Source organism: Hemicordylus capensis, chromosome 6 (genome assembly GCF_027244095.1).
Source record: "Hemicordylus capensis ecotype Gifberg chromosome 6, rHemCap1.1.pri, whole genome shotgun sequence".
NCBI classification, from domain to species: domain Eukaryota; kingdom Metazoa; phylum Chordata; class Lepidosauria; order Squamata; family Cordylidae; genus Hemicordylus; species Hemicordylus capensis.
The window spans coordinates 92,854,802-92,876,615 of record NC_069662.1 but is presented as its reverse complement, the minus strand read 5'-3'; the positions used below and the strand labels follow the sequence as shown (position 1 = coordinate 92,876,615).

The following is a 21,814-nucleotide window of genomic DNA, read 5'->3' as shown; positions in this document are numbered from 1 at the left end:
TTTTAAAACCCAATTTAAAAAATCTTTTTTTTTTCAACTTACCCCTTCCGGGGGGCTTCTCTGGGGTGGCACTGGGTCCACGGAGGTTCCCTTCCCCCCTCCAGCCTCTGTTCTTACAGCCATTACCCGGTTCGGGTGGTCTTTGGCCCTTTCCAGGCCTTTCCCCTGGTGCAGTGGCCATTTGGAGGCTGCCACACATGCACAAATGGCCCCTGCATGGCCTGGGTCATGGGTGGGGTGGGGTTTGAGTGGGTGCTGGACCGAACTGGCCCAGTCTGGTTTGGGTCCAGTTCGGACTTGAACTGAACTGGGCCAGCAGGTTCCATGCATACCCCTACCACTCTTCTGTGTCTTTCCTTACCCCATCTCTTTGTTCGTTTTCCTGACATAGCTATCTCTTTAGATGCAAGCTTGTGGACAGGGTCTTGTGTGTATGTAAAGTGTCTTCCCTGGCTTGATGGACAGCCTGTTGACCGGCTTTTCTCTCTCTCTCTCTCTCTCTCTCTCTCTCTCTCTCTCTCTCTCTCCACCCCAGAGAAATGGGAATATATAAAATACACATCCCAACGTTCTTTTTCAATACGTTAGGACAACAGAAGTGAAAATATCTCTCTCTCTCTCTCTCTCTCTCTCTCTCTCTCTCTCTCTCTCTCTCTCTCGGCCATTTAAGCAGAATATGCTGAAATCATCCATTTGTTGTTTTTTAAAAAATCTTAGTATGTAATTTGAATTAGTTTTCATTGCATCTTTGTTGTTCTAACTATAGCTATGATCGTGACAAGAACAAACAGTTGCCAGTCTGACAGCAGCGGATTTCTAGAAGACTCTTCAGAGCCCTTACCTCTACAGGTAAATAGGGATTGGGAAGCCAAAACCCATGAAGAATGATGTTGAGTGTTTGGGGGAGGGTTTGAGGTTTGCAAGATGGAAGCTCAACTACCATGAGTTGATTGCTTTATCTATCTATCTATCTATCTATTGTATTTCTATACCGCCTGATATAGAAATCTCTCCCTCTCCCCCACCCCGTCTTTCTCCACCCCAGGGAAAAGGGAATATATAAAATCCACATCCCAACTTTCTTTTTCAGTACTTTAAGACAATAGAAGTAAAAATCTAGTTTTGGACTTTATTACTAAATATCACTTTTTGATTCCCAGTACTTTCATTGCCTATTTCCTAGCAAAGTGAGTTGCTGGGGACTAAAAGTCTGTTGGGAAGTTTTTCTAATGAAAGCCCTAACCCCAGTGTCAAATGCACGAGAATGTTCTGTTTTGCTTTCTCCCCACTGTTACTTGAGCGGATAATTCTCAGCACCAACAGTATCTCAGACTCTCAGCACTCTACCAAAAAACACTAGAAGTCACATCCCTCAAACGGCTTCTTTAAGCAACCATTCAGAACTGCCGCTGAGAGTGGTCAGCTCTGGACTATTTTAGTGTGGCTGGACAGCCTAACCCTATGCATATTTACTCTGAAATAAGTCCCACTGATTTCAATCAAGTAAAGCACACTGATTCACTCTTAAGTCAATGTGCATTGGATTACAGATTTAGAAGGGTAGATTAAAGCTCTTCTGGACTATTGTCTTCCTACTGTGGGAGAGCCTTTGAACTCAACATCCACATATGCTTTTACTGTAGTGAGAGAATATCATGGCAGTTCTAGTAAATAAACAAGTAGTTCTGAGCAAAACTAAAGGAACCTACTGTGTATGTGTGTGTGTTGTTGTTGTTGTTGTTTCGATTTCTATACTGCCCTTCCAAAAATAGCTCTGGGTGGTTTACAAAGAGAAATAACAAATAAATAAGATGGCTCCCTGTCCCCAAAGGGCTCACATTCTAAAACGAAACATAAGGCAGACACCAGCAACAGTCACTGGAAATACTGTGCTGGGGGTGGATAGGGCTAGTTACTCTCCCCCTGCTAAATAAAGAGAATCACCACGGTAAAAGGTGCCTCTTTGCCCAGTTAGCAGGGGTTTAACGTGGTGACTTACCGAGAAACACTCCCATGTACTGTATCCAATAGGGGTGTGCAATTCGGATTTTCGGTGTTTCAATTCGAATCCGAACTGAAACACCCCTGTTCTGTTCTGTATCCGAATATGGCCCATCCGAATCACCCCTGATTCGATTCGGATCCGAATTAATCTGAATCTGAATAGATTCGGATTAAAAACGGGTCCCAGGGGCAAAATAGTGAGGTGGGGTGGTAGGTCCAATGGGTGGAGGCTACCACCCAAATTTCAGGGGTATTGGGCAGAGGGCTGATTTTTTAAGGTTTTCCCCCATTAGGTATAATGGAGGGTGTATCGCTTCACGTCGGGGGGAAAGGGGTGGACTAGAGCAGTGTGGGGTTGGTGGTAGTGCCGGGTAGGGGCAAGGAAGCTACCTGAATTTTTTCAAAGGATTTGGGCAGAGGGCTGATTTTTAGTGAATTGTTGAAGTTTACGCGTCTTTAAGGTTTTTCCTCATAAGGTATAATAATGGAGCTTTCAGCAGCCCCATAAGTGCACTTGGGGGGTGCTGGGGTGGCCCAGAGCGAGTGGTGATGTAGTGCACATACAGTAGGATACCAACCACCCCCATGGGTTTCTAACCCATGGCGTACAGGGTTCTGTTGTTTCTGAGGTATTCTGAGTGTGGATTCTATGATAGCAAATGAGATTTTCAATGAGACATCATGAATCCACTCTTATTTGCTATCATAGAATCCACACTCAGAACACCTCAGAAACAACAGAACCAAGTACCCCATGGGTTAGAAACCCATGGGCGTGGTTGGCACCCTATGTGCACTACACCACCACTTGCTCTGGGCCACCCCAGCACCCCCCAAGTGCACTTATGGGGCTGCTGAAAGCTCCATTATTATACCTTATGAGGAAAAACCTTAAAGACGCGTAAACTTCAACAATTCACTAAAAATCTGTCCTCTGCACAAATCCTTTGAAAAAATTCAGGTAGCTTCCTTGCCCCTACTCTGCACTACCATCAACCCCACCCTGCTCTAGGCCACCCCTTTCCCCCCGATGTGAAGCGATACACCCTCCAATATACCTAATGGGGGGAAACCTTAAAGACGCATAAACTTCAGAAATTCACCAAAAATCAGCCCTTTGCCCAATCACTCTGCAATTGGAGTGGTAGCCTCCACCCATTAGGCACTACCACCTCACCCCACTCTTTTGTCCCAGATCCCACGTTATGCCCCCAATCTGCCCCAAAGACACTAAAATTTCAAAAATTCACCAAAAATCAGCCCTTTGCCCAATCCCTCTGCAATTGGGGTGGCAGCCTCCACCCATTAGGCACTACCACCCCACTATTTTGCCCCTGGGACCCAAAGTTCGAGTAGAAGAATTTCAGACCTTTTTGCATTGAAGTCAATGGGAGGCAAAAAGACGGGAAATTCAAATAGACGTCCAAATCTGAAAATCCGAATATTCTGAGCCAAAACGGAGGTGATTCGGTTCGGCTATGAAAAATTTCGGAGGGCCAGAAGGGTGATTCGGTTCGGCTCCGAATCACCCGAAATTGGCTGTTTCGGGTACAGATCGTTCTGTATCTGAAACGTTTCGCACATCCCCAGTATCCAATTGGCAGCACATGGGTTACAAATGGGTCTTGTTTATACTTTGAGTGGCCACCATCTTGTAACAACATGGCAGATAGGCAAGGAAAAGTAAAGACTGCATTGGACTCTGCTAGGACTTTCTCCCATGTGCTGCAATGTTGGTTTGTATCGCAATGTAAACCTAAAATCTATTAGAGGAGGACATATGGCTACAAGGACAAACACGCATGGGTCTTCTTCCCTTCAGAAAGTAGGCTAAACAACAATGGAGAAATGCTGAATTGAGCAATTATGGAGAAACTGTAGCAAAGTTAAAACAGTCTTCTTTTTCTTTTAGGTCCCATCTTTGCCTGGAAACTTGAGACTTGGCTGCAGTTCTCATGACAGTCAAGCATTTCTGAGACACAGTAAAGATTCAGTTCTGACTAGCCAGGATTTTCAGTTCCATATAGAGGGCCCTGTTGCCAGCGCTACCTTAACAGGAGATAGTAGCACTGTTTTATTATCACCCAGTTTGAGCAGAGAACATACCTTTCAGGGGGAGGAAATCTTTTATTCCATAAACGAAGAAGATGATCTGCAGGAGAGCTTCAGTGGCCCATCTGAAGTTGCCGCCAGTGAAACAGTACATGAGATCGATGAGGAGGATGAGATTCAAAGTGGAAGAGGAGAACTGGAGAAAGAAGGTAGTTGTGTACAAGACTGTGTTTCATGCTGTAATAGTGTCGATGTGGATCCAGCTGATAATAGTCATTCAGAAAGGAGCTGCCTCCCATACTGTAGTGAAATGCACAAAAATGTAGGGTCTGTTTCCAATGAGGAAAGTTTCATGGCTTCTATCAGACTCAGTGATGGTCAAATCTCTGAGGATAGGAAAGAAATGGAGGAACCTTTGACTGAAGAAGAAACTGTATGTAAAGATGTTCTGGAAGGTATTGCAGAATGTGTGGAAGGACAGTGGTGTGATATGAATGCTTACAGGAAGTTGGATCCCCCCATTCCAGTCACAGAAGTTGTAAGTGGTTGTAAGGATTCTTCCAAACTGGATGTTGATTTAAATAGTGGCGGTAGACCTCTGGATGTTACTAGGGTATCAGAAACTAAGCATAAAGTTGTAGCTACACATCATGGCTCCAGTGTTATTTCAAGAAGTCCTCTTCAGGATACTAGCTTTTCTCCTTATTGCTTTGAAAGAAGAGGATTTCACTCCTTAGATATATTATCAGCAGGCACAGAACTGGACAGAGATGAAAGTGTCCCTGGCTTTGGAATGAACGCTAAATCTTTTAAATCTGTAACTGTCCAGATGCCTTCAAGACTGGTGTCAAATATTCAGAACATCTCCTTGGGTGAAGCTACGCTGACAGGCCAGTCGATGGATTTTACATCCAAAGTGTCCCAACATTCTGAGGATGAGCCTCTCATTACTTCAGTACTGGGTGCTTCAAAGGAAGAAGATAAGCAAATGAAGGAGGCATCTATTCAAACTGACAGGAGCCAAAGAAAGAGAGAGACTCTCCCCCTGTTTCATGTTCTTCCTTCATTTTATGGGCATAGCCATCTTGTGAAATCAGCTTCTCTAGATACGGGACTTTATGGAAAATACAAAGCTCCCTGCCATGAACCTTTTCATATTTGGTGTGCCCAGCACAGAGGGCACTGCTGTCCTTCGAGCTGTCCTTCAAGCTGTCCTTCGAGCTCCCACCACTGCTGTTTGCTGTGGCCTTTACCATTAGCTCCGTCATGCAAATATCCAGTGGCATGTTGCTCGTCTCACACCACCATCGAGCTGCAGCTTCTGAAAACACTGAAGCTCCTGCAGGACACAGCAATAAGAAATATTTCTTCTGTGGGTATCTTTTACTGGTTCTGTCCGCAAAACAGTGTTCTGTAGATAAACAAGATAGAGGTTTGGAATACCACTGAACCACAGATTTTGCCAGCCTGCCCTGACATTATCCTTGACTTGCCAGATTCCATCTTAGATTCACCCTTGTCATGACAGCTAGTAGACCACTGGTCTGACTCAGTAGAAGCCAGCTTCGTTTGTTCCTATGTACATACTGGAGGTGCTAGAAGCAGCACTGATTCACTCACTTCCTTTAAACTCTACTCGAGTCCACCACATTTCGACATCCTTTCATCTCATCTGGCCCTGCCCTCAGGCGAAGCCCAGCCCAAGCCTCCACCCACCAGCTCCTGAAGCAGTGTTATGAGTTGCTGTCCTCAAATCATGCATTACATAGAGCACACCACACACCAGATTTCTCCCTCATGCACATCCCTGATCTCCTGCTCCAGAACGGCACATTAAGTGCACCGCTCACCAATTTCCTCCCTTAACCCCTAATCACACACACACACACACCCCCGATCTACTCCTTCAACTTCCATGGAATACAAAGCATGCCACAAATCAATTTCCCTCCACACCTCCTAAAATGCCCACCCCCAACAAATACTTCCTAATGCTCTGTTCAAATGGCAGGGAGATACAGGCGGAGGAGGCAGGAGCCTATGTGATAAGGTGCTGCCACCAGGTGGAGGCCACACAGTGAGGTGGATGGAAGGTGACAGAGGCAGCCATGGGGCACCCAGCATTGCCTCCACCAACCTGTCATCTGAGGCAATCACCTCACTGCATTTCCCATTGAGTTGGTGCTGCTTCTGGACCTCCAGTATGTACACAGGAAGGTGGCTTATGCCGAGTCAGACCATTGGGCCATCTAGCTCAGTATTGTCTACACAGATAGGCAGCGGCTTCTCCAAGGCTGCAGGCAGGAGTTTCTCTCAGCCCTATCTTGGAAGTGCGAGGGAGGGAACTTGGAACCTTCTGCATGCAAGCAGAGCAGCTCCAGCCCCTGAGGCGAATATCGTACATGTAGTCTCCCATTCAAATGCAAGCAAGGGTGGATCCTGCTTAGCAAAGGGGACAATTCATGCTTGCTAGATCATGCCACATAATGGTGCAGCGGGGATATGGCTTGACTACCAAGCCAGAGGTTGCCGGTTCGAATCCCTGCCGGTATGTTACCCAGACTATGGGAAACACCGTTATCGAGCAGCAGCGATACAGGAAGATGCTGAAAGGCATCATCTCATACTGCACGGGAGGAGGCAATAGTAAACCCCTGCTGTATTCTACCAAAGACAACCACAGGGCTCTATGGTCACCAGGAGTCAACACCCACTCAACAGCACACTTTACTTTTACCACAAGATCAGCTCTCCTCCTGTAGACCAGTTCTCCTCCTGCGTGTTTTTGTAATCAAAGGTTGGCAACCCTAATATGATCTGCTGTTATAGCCATAATCAGATAGTGAATTCACATAGAGTAAATGCATGGAATCGGCAGTGAGCTCGCACCAGCTTCTCCCCCCCCCCCCCACCCTTCACATTCAGCCAACCATCTGAACAAATCTGCTCACAGCTTGTAGATGTGTAGGCTCTCTCCATGTGTTTGGGAACTCTGGCTGACATTCTCCTCAGGATAACATGGATGGTTCAGCAGTCCCCATTCCCTGCATTGTCTAAAACACAGTCTGTGATGTTGTGGAACAGCCCTGTTCTGCTCTGACTTAAAATTGCACCATCACAGTTATGCAGCACAATGCCCATTATTTCCAAAGGACATCACGTCATGCAAGTGAAATTGCACAATTTTAAGTCGGAGCAGAACAGTGTTCTAAAACACCACAGATGGAGTTTTAGACAAAGCAGGGGTGAAGGCAGTGCAGAACCATCAGTCTGTTTGTTGTTGTTGTTGTTGTTGTTGCAGAATTCCAAATCGTATCTACAGGACCAATATGTGTGCAAATTATATAGATTCTGTTCAGAGGTTTGGATGAATGTGAGGTTGACGGTGGGGCCATCCTGCTCCCCTCTCCATGTGTTCAGTGTACACAGAACTGTTCTCTGAGTAGGCCTGTGTGTGGTCCCCAGTTCTACCTGAAAAGAGAAAGCAAGGAGTACATGGCATGTTTCCAACAGACAGTGCCCACTTCATTTTCAGACCATGTGCAACCTTGCTTCAAGGAGGGCCTGAATATCCTGCCTACACTGACCTGTTTCCCTTTGAAGCTCAGATGGTAGGTGAGAAGGTTTGAGCTCTGCTGGTTAAAATGTAAACAGCATATTTATGAATGGAGGGAAATGGATTTCACATCACTGATCTGCCATATATGACATATTTTCTACATTGCATTATTTTTCTGCAGATCTCTGACATTTGTCAATGTCCACAAGATGGCAATGTTTCATAAATCACTCACAACTGACCAAGAAGCCCTTTCAGATGGAATGACCCCAGTTTACATTTTCATGGCTGGTGGATAGTAGCCATATATTTTTTCCTCAGTAAAACTAAAAGGGAATACAAGGCTCACAACACTGCATTGAGTCAAGATTAAATTACATTATTTTTGCCCTTTCCATCCTCCTTTCTCCTAAACCACTGTGCACATATACTGTCTATATATATGAGATGTGAATATGGGGTTTCTGGATCACATTCTTTACTAAAGCAGCATGAATAGATGCAACAATAGATCACAATTTAGATTGTGAGCCCTTTGGGGACAGGAACCCATCTTATTTATTTGTTGTTTCTCTGTGTAAACCGCCCTGAGCCATTTTTGGAAGGGAGGTATAGAAATTGAATTAATAATAATAATAATAATAATAATAATAATAATAATAATAATAATTATTATTATTATTATATTACAATAATGATAATAATTATTATCATTATTATTTATTAATAATAATTATTAATTATTGTCAATAACACCTGTCTGACTGTGTAAACAAGAAAAAATAATAACAGAGGTAACATGAGGAAAGCTAGTCCTCCTTCGGCCTCCCACTAAGATTACGAAAATGTTGTACAACATGGCAATGAACTAGGACAGATATTGGTCCACAGAGGAGAACTCTTATGAGTTCATAGCTGGGACATGTTTGACATAGTTGGTTCAGTTGCTTGACACTGTGAGTAATTATGGACATAGTTATCTGTAGGTGTGCATAGTTAACTGTCTGAGGGGGTGTAAAAAAGTTGGAGTGGGCTCTGGGAGGAAAGTGGATATGGGCCCCTGGCCCTCCTACCATGTCTAAGGGAGGAGAGCTGGTCTTGTGGTAGCAAGCATGAATTGCCCTCTTGGCTAAGCAGGGTCCACACTTGTTTGCATTTGAATGGGAGACCACTATTCTCCTTAGTGGATGGGCTACTCTGGGAAGAGTACCTGCATGCTTGCATGCAGAAGGTTATAAGTTCCCTCCCTGGCATCTCCAAGATAGGGCTGAGAGAGACTCCTGCCTACAACCTTGGAGAAGCTGCTGCCACTCTGTGCAGACAATACTAAGCTAGATGGACCAATGGTCCGATTCAGTATGAGGCAGCTTCCTATGTTCCTATGTACCTTCGTCTCCTCCCCATGCACTCATGTCTTTGCTGTAGCACTGCAGGGACATGGTGAAAAATGAAATATTTTTGGTACACCATTTCTCTATAGAAATTTTCTGTTATATCTATAGAAATAATACCACATAGTCAAACAGTCACACGCACATACACTTGCCTGTGTTCATTCCTCAGCTTGGGCAGGGGATGGATAGATAGACAGACAGACAGACACTACTACTACCTACATGTATACTTCCTGGTTCTTTTTTAAAAGCAGAGATCAGTCCTCTGATCAGGAGCCAAAAGCATGACAGTGAGCTGCAGTAGTGGGAGGGAGAAGTGAAGAACAAGCTGTCACTCAGCCAGTGGGCCCCCTTCCCTCAAAAGGCCAGGAACATTTGTCCCCCTCCCCCCGACTCTTATTCAGTTATAGCTACGCTCCTGACTGTTTGTATGCAAAGCCATAGGCTTCAGTAGGCTTCCATTAGTTGATTCTGTCCAAGGGTGTTGGACAGAAGTCTTCTTGAGACTTCTCTTACTCAAACTGTCTGCAACAGACCATTCTATTTATCTGCCTCTGGAAGATTTTTTAAAAAAACATAGTCAACTGTTGCGTCTTCTTGATCTTATGTTTAGTGCACAGTCCATGAAATCGAAGTTATGAGAAATTCATGCCAAAGATTTCGAGAACGTCTGGATGAGATTGAACAGAACCTGATAGAACAAGAGGCTCTCTTTTCCAGCAGGATGTCGGATGAAGGACGGTAATAGCATTGCATACATATGCAGCTAACATGGCTTAGCACCGCATTTGATCTAGTGTGAAGCTCTACAAAAAGCACTTTCACAATGAGGTGAATCTCACAATCAGTGAGATTTGCCTGAATGGGGTTAGTGGGGAGAGCGGGCTTAGCCTGCTCTCCCCACAGACGAGCATGCCGGCAGCCCTGGGTGGCCGAATCGGCCACCCACATGACTGCCAGTTCCATCACGGTGCCGGCGGGGGCTGCGGGGATCGGGGGCCACATGGCCCCCGGAAGTTCCGTGATACCCCGGGCAAGTGCACGGGGCATCCTGGAGAGACCCCGAGGGCTGGGGGGCTTGTTTCAGCCTCCTGGCAGGGGTCTCCTCATGTGTTGCCACGGCGCGGAGCCGCACCATGGCAATACACAATCAAATAGACAGGGTTAGCAGAGCACTCACTCCGCTAACCTCATCTAAGGGGAGGGCTACCTAAGTGGGTTACCCACTTTGAGGAAACTGGGCTCGTCTGCAAGCCCGATGGTTTTCACGCTTGCCCCAAAGCAGGCTAGGCTCCCTTAGCCCACTTTTGGCCGATCATGAGAATCTCATCAACATGTCTGTATATGGAAGGGCATGTCACCTTTTAAAACTATGCATAATATTTAAACTTCAGCTTTAAGCTTCAGAATAGAATGGTTTTTTTTAAAAAGAGAACAAAGGAGACACAGGAATCATTCTAGGTAATACAGTGCCAAAAACGGGTGATATTTTCCCCTGCTGCTTCAATTATTACTACAGCTACTACCACTATAGATATTTACCGTATGGTATTTATTGTATGTACTACATTTCAACAAAGTTCTCAAAGCAGTTTACATAGAAAAAATGATAAAGAAGATGGTTATCTGTTCCCAAAGGAGTCACAATCTAAACTGCTAACCACCGCTTGTATTTAAATTGCCTTAAATGGGTGCTGTTAGTCATTCCTATAATAACAAATTCCAGGAAAGTGAGAGCTTCATAGAAAGGGCTTCCAATACAATCCCATGGAAAAGGGGATTGATCATTAGTGCTGTTGCATATAGGCAATATAATACTGTGTCAAGTTTAATTAATATTTTATACAATTGCCGGTATCTCTGAAACACAGTTTGCTGATTTTAAAGAAACTAGAGGTTTCACTAAGGGTTGCCTTTCTGTTTTGTCACTCTGCCACCTACCATAGAGAGGAAAGAAGACGGCTGCAGATTTTGCGGCAAGCAGTTCGTCAAGAGGTTGCTGAATTGGAATGCCAGCTACAGGATCGTACTCGCCAGGTTAGAGAGGGAATTCTAATGGTACGTTCTGTAATGATCCTCTGCATGGGGCTATCATGAATAGTGTTTGCGGGCTGCAGCCAAGCACTATAAGATGAATTGTAACCAGTACTTCAGCATCTTCACTGGCATCCTATAGCCTTCTGAACACAATTCATAGGCCTGTGGTCCTTAATTACTTGGACCCACATACCTTAGAGCAGAGGCTCTCAAACTATGTTCTGCGAACCAGCAGTGGTCCACAAGCTCCATCCAGGTGGTCTGTGGAGCCAACCAATAACATAATGTCCCTGCTCACTCCAGCTGAGCACCCGTGTGGGCTTCCTGCATCTCCATCCCATTCTGCCATGACACAGTGGAGTTAAAGAGAATAAATAGTTGTGCTAGAATCCACACATTTACTATTTCTAGCCAATGTGGTGAGATCGGACAGGGGCGAGGGAAGTGAGATGATGATGTTCCATCTTTTCCTTCCCTGTGTAACTTTGGAGGAGAAAGTAGGAAAGGAAGAAGTGAAGTGCATCCCTTTGGTGGCTGCTCAGTCCCAGCGCCCCAGTGCACCTTGGCAGAGGGGCAGCTGAGCAGGCCTGCTCCACACTTTCCTTCACTGCTTTGGTGTAGGGAGGAGTGGTCCTCAGTTGCTGTCTGGCCAAGACTGCACACAGAGGTTCACCTAGGTAATTTTGGAGCCTGGACCTGAAGACCTTTCGAGCCCCTCCTCATCCTTGCTGAAGCCCTCTCCTGGCTGCAAGTTAAGCATCTTCCCCTGTCACCTTAAGTGGCGCAGTGGGGAAATGCTTGACTAACAAGCAGAAGGTTGCCGGTTCAAATCCCCGCTAGTATTATATTGGGCAACAGCGATATAGGAAGATGCTGGAAGGCATCATCTCATACTGTATGGGAGGAGACAATGGTAAACCCTTCCTTTATTCTACCAAACAAAACCACAGAGCTCTGTGGGTGCCAGGAGTTGAAATCGACTTAATGGCACACTTTACCTTGCCCTGTACACACACACTCTGTGCAGTATTTTTAACATATGGGTTCTTGAGGGCACAAGCAGCAACTGGACTCACAAGAATGTAAGAATTATAGAAGAGGTATATTTATGCAAATGTGTATTAGCAGAAACACTATTTTAAAAAATGAGGGTAAGGGAGCACTCTCTACCTTAACTTCATTTTAGAAGGAGGCTACTTTGGTGGGTTTGCCACTGTGTAGCCACTGGGATCGGGCGCGATCCTGGTGGTTCACACAAACGTGCAAAACCGGGCTGGGCTCCCTTAGCCCATTTTTGCACACTCGTGTGAATAGCCTCATTGTGCTCATAGCTTCAGTGTTAATTAAATCTGAGCTGAAACCATCTATTTAGTTTTGGAAGAGCTTTATTTTATTGCTGCTGTTGTTATCACTTCTCTGTGTTGGTGAGCTGCTGACTATCTCCTCAAAACTTCATCTGTTTTTCCTCCAAGTTTTGCTATGAAAAATTTAGTAGAAACCCAAGTGTTGGTAAGCACAATTTAGTAGGAATTATGCAGAATCCCCCCAAAGCTTGTTTTTAAGGCTCCAGATAACTGTGCAGTCCCCGAGTTTGTCCCAGGGCACAGCTCTGAAGCTCCCAGGCCTTGGGAGCCAAAGACTGAGCTTGTCTGCCCAGGCTCAAGAAAGCTCCTGACTGGACTGGGCTAATGTGTAGGCAGAATCTCTTTCTATACTCTCTAAGCCCCGCCCCCAAGCCCATGTGACAGTCATGCCATAGCCCCGCCCTACCCACCCCAGCCCTGCCAATAGTCACATTTACCAGCAGAGGACTGACAAAGTGTGAACGAAAAGTCTCTACTTAAGGTTAATGAGTCACTTTCCCAGACTCAGAGATTCCGTATGAGCCTTGGGGGAGTTTTGCCCAGCTCTGAGCTGTAATTACTGTCTAGGACTTGAATAAAAAGTGGAGAAACACATTCCATTTTCATGCAATTCACTCAGCTGCTTGTTTGTTTGCTTGATTTCTATACCACCCTTCCAAAAATGGCTCGGGGAGGTTTACATTAAAACAACACTAAAATCAATTAACTGTTAAAATCGAAAACTGCAAAAACAACATAAAATCATTATTAAATCAATTAAAACAGTTTTTAAAACCCTGGGAAACCAGGCCAAACCTTTAGGGTTTAAAAATAGTTTTAAAACCCTGGAAGGCCAGGACAAACAGATAGGTCTTACGGGCTCTCCGGAAGGCCAATAATGAACTCAGATTGTGGATTTCTGCCGGGAGTGCATTCCACAGCCCAGGAGCAGCCATAGAGAAGGCCCGCCTCTGAGTCGCCACCAGACATGTTGGTGGCAACTGAAGATGGACCTCCTCAGATGACCTTAATGTGCGGTGGCGATCGTACCCAAGAAGGTGCTCTCTAAGATAACTTGATGGAAGGTTCTCCTTCATCCAATAAACAAATTTTGACATCAATGCTGAAACTTTTGAAAATTCAAATGGGCTCTTCCCTTACCATAATCAAGCATTGCTAATTAGGCAGTTACAATCTAAACCTGATAAATATTGAGGTCATTCAGACAATCAAAAACTGTGTTCTACCCAGGTTTGGGAGCAAGGTGTACTCCCCATTTTTGGTTGTGTGTAAACAAGGTAGGAAGCTAACCTGGGTAGTGTTGGAAGTGAAGGACTTTGCGCTGTCTCATGTCTCAATGACAGAGGGTGGGGGGAGACAAGTGAGTCAGAGGGCTAGAGAGGTCAAGACATTGGTCTTCCCTTCTCTACTGCTCTGACACTATCCCTTTGGTATGTAGATTGCTATTCTTAGGGACTTTCTTCCTTCTTGCCACTTCTCTCTTCCTCTTTCCTTTTCTTTTCTCTTGCAACACCCACGCTCCTCTCTCCCTGCACCATGTGTGCAGAGATGCAGAATCCATCCCTCTGCATCCAGCTAGCTAGCTAGATTAGACATCTTGAGCCGGGTCTCGCAATCAGTGAGACCTGGTTTCTGCAACAGAGTGGGGATCCCCGCTCACAATCAGAGCAGGAGCCCTGAGCAGCCAGATCGGCCGCCCACACAATTGCTGGCTCTGTGATAGAGCCGGCGGGTGCTGGGGAGTATGCGCAGGGCATACTGGGGAGAGCCCCAGAGCCGGGAGGTGGCTTCTCACCTCCCCTCTAGGGGTCTACTCGTGTGTAGCCATGGCGCGGAGCCGCGCTGCAGCTACTCACGATTGGGAAACCTGGGCTTAGGGGAGGGCTACAAAAGCGGGCTAGCCGTTTGTAAACCACCGGGCTCGCCTGAGCCCAGTGGTTTACACGAGCAGCAAAAATCAGGCTAGGCAATCCTAGCCTGATTTTTTCTGCTTGTGAGAATAGCCTCCCCCTTTTCTCCACTTTACAATCTAGAATGGAGTTCACTAATAAAGACTCCTTATATTGATTTAAAACTATGAATTGGCTCCAAGTTTCTTTTACTCTCAGCATACACGCATGCCTAGGCAGATTCCGCTGTGTTGTGCCTCTGTGAACTCTGCTGCAATAGAAGGGTATCTCTTACCAGAGAGAATTCCCAACATGTAGAAGTGATTGTAAGGAAGAAGAGTAGGAGGAAAACCTGGGTAGCTTTTCCTCCTACCTTGCTTCCACACAATCACTTCTGCCCAAGTTTTCTTCTTACCTTGCTTCCACTCAACCAAAAATGAGCAGTACACCCAGCTCCCAAGCCTGGGTAGAACACAGTTTTTGATTGTGTGAATGACCTCAGTATTGACATTTGCAGGGGTGGCCCAAGATATTCTGGCGCCTGAAGTGAGGTGCCAAATGCTTCTTTGTTCCATGAACCTGGTGTGGGCCAGCTCCCTTTCAAAACCAATCCTGGCAAGTTTTGAAAGTGGTTCAGGCCAGGGGAAGGTTGCCACTGCCAGCAGCCTCTTCTTCTCACTTTGTGTTTCTTGCAAGCTTTGCAAGGAGTGTGAGGAGAAGCTCTCTTTGCAAGGGTCAGATAGGTCCCAAATTGCTGTTCCAGTGTGTGGGGGGGCACGTCTTGCTGCACTGCTGGCACTGCAGTAATCTGGTGCTTGAGGCGACTGCCTCGCCTTTCTTTCCTCGCTACATTTATTAGAAGCAGTCACTCCATTTTTAACAGCCAACCTTTGCCTCCAAAGGGTGCACTGCAAGAGCATCATTGGGTTACCAAGCGTTGTGTGCCATCTTCATTGTTCTAATCAATACTTTTGTCACCACTGAGCACATCTCTTTCCTCTTTTCAGCAGCTGGATCAGTTGTTAGCTGAACAGTCTAATCTATGCTCAGAACTTGGCATTTCTGACTGGAGGGAAGAAAGAGACAGTCAGAATGGAGCCAGGCTTCCGGATGCTTCCTTCCCCAGGGCTGGGTGTTCCAGGCGTATCCATCACAGGCTTCCAAGCAGGAGTGCGACGGCCCCATCAAGCCCCTCCGCTTCCTTACTCAGAAAATCAGAGCTGCATGCCTCAGCATTGGCAACAGGCAAGACCAGTTCTACAGCAGACCCCAAGGAAAGTCACAACAATAAAAAGGAAACAAAAGGTTCTCCTCAGCCAAAATTAGACTTCAAGGCCTTTATACAGAATGTAAGAATGAATGTAATGTAATGTAATGTTATGTTATTTACAGTCATTGACCAAACAGAGAGTAAAAACCAGTAAACATTAAAATATGTATATACATATATACAGTTTAAGATTGGGGTGATATCCCATTATACCTTTTAAAAGCAATATAACTAAATTTAGCTACAGGAATAGAAATTAAAGCATCTTTGTCTGAAAGCAGATGTTTTACAACATTGTAAGAATGAATTTTTGTCTGGTTTGCAGAGCAAGACTGGAATCTGCATTCTCAGAGGAGAATGTCGGTGCATGGGAGCTGGGCAAAGGATGTAGTCAAATCCTTAACAAAAAGAGTGTCCTTTCACTGTAAGGATTTCATGACTGGGGTTGGGGGGGCACTTGCTCAAGCACAGCACTGCATACAAATACACCCATACATATTACATACAAGATCCAAAGAAGAAATGCAACATTAAAGTATAAAATATTTCTGTCTACCAAATGTCTTATTAAAAGTTGGTAGGGATGTCAGAGGTTAGCTTAATTGACTTGGGGTCACCATCACCCCATGAGCCACCAGTTGCCTGTCAATGTCAACCTGAAAATTGCAACTGTACAGCATTTTATCCTGTGAACATACCATGATCTAGCCATGTAGTGAGGTGGGTCTCATGATCAAAGAGACCTGCCTGGGGAGGGTGAGTGGAGAGAGTGGGCTAAGTCTGCTCTCCCTGCAGACGAGCAGGGCTGCAGCCCTGGGCAGCCGGATCGGCCGCCCACACAACTGCAGGCTCCTTGAGGAGCCGGCGGGGGCTGGGAGGATCGGGGGCCGCATGGCCCTGGAAGTTCCAGTATGCCCTGCGCAAGTGCACAGGGCATGCTGGAGAGACCCTGAGCCGGAAGGCTGCTTTTAAGCCTCCCGGTTGGGGGTCTCCTCATGAGGAGCCGCAGTGTGGCTACTCACGATCCAAAAAACTGGGTTTGCAGAGCACTTGCTCTGCAAACCCGGTTTAAGGGACGGGTTACTTGAGCGGGTTACCTGCTGAGGAACCACCAGGCTCGCAGCCGAGCCTGGTGGTTCATACGATGGGACAAAATCGGGCTAGCGGAGGCTAGCTTGATTTCGTCCCACCATGTGAATAGCCTCAGTGTGTGCTAATGTTAGCACCCTGAAATGACATATACCTTATTCTCCTTGCGCTAACTGCTATTCATATACACCGAAAGAGGTCATTCTTATTCCAAAATGATTGCTTTCCAATGTGGGTCCTTCCAGAAAGCAGACTGAGGTGACAAATTAAATGTTGTGGCATTTTACATTTAAGGCTATAGGCCTTGCTTTGTGGGGAAAGGGTGTTATCTGGATTGTCTGCCGGTCAGCAAAATGTTCTAAACTTAGCCTGCTCTGCAGTGGATCACATTCAGGTGGGCTTAAAGCAGGAAGAAGACCAGAAGTCTACCTGGCAGGGAAGACACCTTGATCATGAAAGAGGTTTTCCCAGGGTAAGGCTCATCCATTGCCCTGCCTGAGTGTGCTGATCTCTGCGATTTCCCCAAGTGCGAGAAACTCGACTGCATAATTTGTAAGCAGTGGTGGCCTGTAGGGGTGGGGCTGGGGGAGGCAGAGAAACCACAGGTGTGGCTTGTTCCCACTCTTCTTGCTCCATTCCAACTGCCCCCCCCCCTCCTTGCCTTGCGCTGCTGCAGCATTAACCCCAGGCATGTGGGCTGGTCATGCAACAGTTCCCTAACCTGCACACAGCGCAGACGAGGTGAGAGAGAGAGAGAAGCAGCTGGGGTGGGGCAAGAAGAGTGGGAGCAAACCAGTTCTCTGCCCCAACCCCACTCAATGCCACTGCTTTTAAGCCTGTAGCCTTCCCTCATCCCCACTTCCTGCACTTTCAAAGCTTGCAAGGGTCATTTTTGAAACGGGGCCAATTTTGTGAGGAAAGACAACATTTGGGACATCGCCTCCAGTGCCTCAGTACCTTGAGTCACCCCTGATGACAAGTTTTACACAGAACTTTACATTTTCTGATGTGGAAGAATGTGGAGGGGAAGCTTACTCCGCAAGCTCAGAAACTGCCTGGCAGCTCTCTGTTTTCGCAGAAGAATTATGTGTTTCCTAGATATGCCCTTCCTGCACTGACCCAAACTTTCAGAAATGGCATTCGTAGCAGAGGCCACAATCTTTTTCTTGGTGAGGCCACATTTCTTTGTCCCTCCACCATTCACAGTTTTACACAGATTTCAGTTACTATGCTGTGTTTTTATGAAGGCTAATCTGTCTGCTTTTCGTTAAACTTCTTGCTCTTTTTATTTCTGTGTTTTATCAGCTGAAGAAATCTTTCCGAAATTCTTTCAATAACGATGCAGCAGAAGGAAGAGACTGATGGAAGACATGTCTTTTGTGGTGACATTATCCTGTAAGAGATCTTTTAAAGCATCTTACAGCAATCAGCTGCTCTTATGGGAATGAAAATTCCCCATAAAACATGCTTTTATGACAGAATATATGAAAAGGAAAGGGACACTGAGTATATGTGTCTGTGGAAAAAAAGCCATGAGGAAGGATTTGGATTATAAGGATATGGACAAGTTGAGCTATGTGTACTGAACAAGCCATTTTAAGAGGTGAACTCTATGGCAGGCTTTATCTAGACTGCTGTTTTGTTAGAATTAGCAGAATTTTGGTCTTCTTTACGTCCAATACTTACAAGACCGGTGCCAGGAAGAAAGCGCTTAGCCATTGTGTGGCCTCCTTCATTAAGTAGCCACTTGATTTCCTGCAGTTAGCTGCCATCTACTGGTAAGAATTAAAATAGTTGAGACAATTAATTAATCAATGTATTTTTTACATTTATATCCTACCCTTCCTCCAAAGAGCTCAGGGTGGTGCATAAGAATTCTTCTCCTCCCAGCTGTTGGAATTAGCCATTGGGTTCTACTGAGTGTTTGTGTGTCCATCCATCCATGTGTCCTGGGCTGCTGACCTTTAGTGATCTATTTCTCAAATAATACTTTACAACAGTACAATACTGTACTTCAGAGTTTTAGGCTTTCAATAATATACGTAGCTATTGTGACCATGAGGAAATTATCAGCACCAATATAATAAAACAATACAAATGTCTTGCATATACAGCCAGCCAGAGACGTACTGCCCTTCCCGCATTGTTGGTTCATAATTAGCCCTGTAATCCTTGAGAGAACTGGACATTTTCAGTACTTCTTTTTTAAAAACTGACTTGAATGCATAAGGAAAAATAATTCAGCTGGAGAGATTTATTTGGGTGGAATTAGCATGACTTGCATAGGTGTGGCTTCCCATTTGGGTGACAACAAAAGGCAGGGTTGGTGCCCAAAGTTGCCTCTGCTACACACCCACTGAGTTCCACACCTGGGCACAGTCCTTTCCCACACAGTTCTTTTCTGGTTGGTGACCCATCAAGGTGGTCTTCATCCACCCCTATTTTTTTTTCATTTTTTAAAAAGTTCATTTTTTTATTTTTGCAGGGGGCAGCTGAAGGGTTTTAAAAAGAAATTAAGGTGCTTTGGTGGCATATCACCAGCATAGCAGCTAACGCTCATTAATTACGGGGGCATGACTAGATAGCAGAACAGAAGCAACACATACCATATCTTCACACTGTGGAGTCTCTAGTGACCATGTATGGGGAGCTTTGAAGCTAAATGTTTTTTAAAAGCCACAGCAGCAGGTGGTATGGCAGCATGACCATATAAACCATTGTCTTAACATCTTTCAGTTTCCACTGTTTCCACTATTTTTGGTCTTCTTTGCAGAGCATCCATGGAGCCCGCTGCATGCAAAGCCAGCATAGACAGAGGATGGGAATTGGAAAGGAAATGGTGGGTGGCATATTGAGAGGGGAGGGAAACCTTGGAAACGATTACCACAATCATTCACAATGGATAAACAAACATGAATGGGGCAATTGTGGGCAAACTGTGGGAGGAAATGTAGTGTTTGTGTGTGGACAGTCTGCACTGAGTCCGCATAGGATTAATAATGAGAATCCACAAAACCTCCCACATTTTAGCCCTTCATCTCGAAAGGCTTCTTGGTGACAGCAGCAGTCCCCTCAGCAGATTTTGACCACTGTTCTTTCCCACCAAACTGCCCCCAACATGGTATCATTCCAGGGCATTACAGGAAAAAAGGCAGGCCTAACTAATAAGAATGGCTGACATGATGAGGAAAATTACTCAAAGTAGCCCCACTGAAATTAAAAGGACAAGTTAGGCATTGTTAGTTTCAGTGGGACTACTCTGAGTAATTTCCCTCACCATGTTAGCCACCATAGTTATGTGCTGGCTAATGCTGGCTTAACACTGACGTGCCTTGTGGTGAATTTCACTCATAACAAATAACAGCTTATCAGTGAAAGTCAAACATATAGTTTACACAATCAAGTCTGGTTGATAACAAAGTAGAGGCTTAAGCAACGTGTTTGCCTTCTTTTTCTGTCAGAGACCTAGAAGACTAATATATCCCTATTTAAAATGTGCAAAATATATCTTATTTGGAGAGGAGTGTACTGTTTGCCTGTGTAACTAGATATAACCTAACAGCAGAGTTGGATTGTTTTACCAATAAAAGCCTCTGTGCAATGGAGAGATAGACCTCCCTGACATTTATTTCAAAGGGGTTTGTTCAGTGTTTCATAGTGTGCACCTTTTGATTTCAATAGAGACCCGCCATCTCAGCCACAGACAACCAAGCTTACACTTGTCTCCTAGCTTAAAGTCAAGCTTGTCATATTTATATAGTTGAATTTGATATGGACTTCATTTCTGGCATATCACCAAACATTTTGTGTTAGTTGGGAAAGTCTGGGGAACAATGCAGCTGCCTAATCTTCTGTAGGTGGCAGAAAGAACTCTAGAGAATGACATAGCATGAACAGGACCTGACAGCATCAACACTAAGAAGTTGAACCATGGGAAAATATTTCCTGCCGTTTCCTGTATGCTGCTACGAATGCTCACTGTGGTTACCAGGGATGCAGGGAACAATGGGAATAACACTCATATGGGAAGAATGAGGATCGCGTTGCTAATAGTGCTCCCTAGAATTCTTGTATACTATAGTGTGGTGTTTTTGGTGAATCCATTCCTTGATCCAGGACAGCTTTTGAATGGGCTTTAGTTACTTGTATTCCAGTCCTGGAGTAGAGGTGGGGCTAAAAAAACAGCCAGCAGCAAGAGCATAGAAAAGCAGTCTGCACTTGCCTCTCTGTAGATAATATCTATTTCATTAAACTATTAATATTCTTGATTCCACTCCACTGCCTTGTCATTGCATCCCACAACTCTATCCCTTGTGTTGTACATATAGCAAACCTGTGCCACAGCATACAGGGCTTCTGTTCCTACTTATACAGTCCCAGGGACCACTCATGGTTCTGCCCTTTGCCCTGATAACTGCACGATGTAAAGGGACAGTGAGGGCTCTAGCTTGGAGGCAGGAACTGAAGCAATCCAAGCTCTTTGGGATCAAACCGGGCTCTGGAGGCTAAGTACCTAAAATTCAGTGCCTGTGCCTTCCGCCATTTCAAAATTTGCCCCATGACTAGCTTCCATGTCCATTCAGTGTGAAAGGTAAGAGACACCTACATTGGGCCGGCTTTCTCATAAAGTAAGTTAAGTCAGCTTCTGCTTCCTTCCCTCCTAGCCCAGAAAGGTTGATGGAGAAAAAAATGAGACTGCTGTACCACAACCATACTTTAAACACAACAGCACAGGAAGGTATGTAAACAATAGAGTTGCCAACCTTTTCCCCCTTGGTCCCTGCAGAAAGTTAACTGCATCTTCATTCTGAGTGAAACTTCACCTGCTGAATTCTTGCTTGACATGCAGCCGTTATAGGCTCAGGAGCTGGAGTGTAGTTATAATTGAATAGATGGGTTCAAAGAATACAGGCCCTTCAGCTCCTGAGCAACCCCCCCCCCCCGGCAGCTCTACCCCTCCTTATTTTCTTTATTATCTCCCTCATGCTGAGGGACCCCTGGGGAGAGGGGTGAACACAGGCCCCCTCTCCCCTTGTTATGTCCCTGCTCAGGAGTCCTGTCAAAAAAAAGTTGGCAGCCCTAAAAAATAAAGCCAGAGAAAGGGACAGAGCTGGTAAGGAGAACAGAAGAACTGCTGATGAAAAGAACTATGGTAC

At 45.3% G+C, this 21,814-nt stretch overlaps 1 protein-coding gene and 1 non-coding gene across 7 annotated transcripts in view; both read left to right on the top strand.

The window, feature by feature from the left end:
• The window catches only part of ITPRID1 (ITPR interacting domain containing 1), a 77,735-nt gene extending 57,472 nt beyond the window's left edge, over positions 1-20,263 (top strand). For 2 of the 6 annotated variants that reach the window (XM_053264827.1, XM_053264822.1), the window contains 7 exons: positions 767-849; positions 3,917-5,428; positions 9,623-9,750; positions 10,956-11,067; positions 15,307-15,648; positions 15,895-15,993; positions 17,964-20,263. In XM_053264827.1, coding sequence (XP_053120802.1) covers positions 767-849; positions 3,917-5,428; positions 9,623-9,750; positions 10,956-11,067; positions 15,307-15,648; positions 15,895-15,960 — 2,243 coding nt within the window. In that variant the 3' untranslated portion in view covers positions 15,961-15,993; positions 17,964-20,263. The remainder of the gene's footprint in view (positions 1-766; positions 850-3,916; positions 5,429-9,622; positions 9,751-10,955; positions 11,068-15,306; positions 15,649-15,894; positions 15,994-17,963) is intronic. The other 4 variants (XM_053264826.1, XM_053264825.1, XM_053264823.1 and 1 more) reach the window with 4 other exon arrangements.
• Positions 17,080-17,243, top strand: LOC128332214 (U1 spliceosomal RNA). The gene has a single exon (XR_008310624.1). It is a non-coding gene; the product is annotated as a U1 spliceosomal RNA (small nuclear RNA).
• Positions 20,264-21,814: the final 1,551 nt, after the last annotated feature.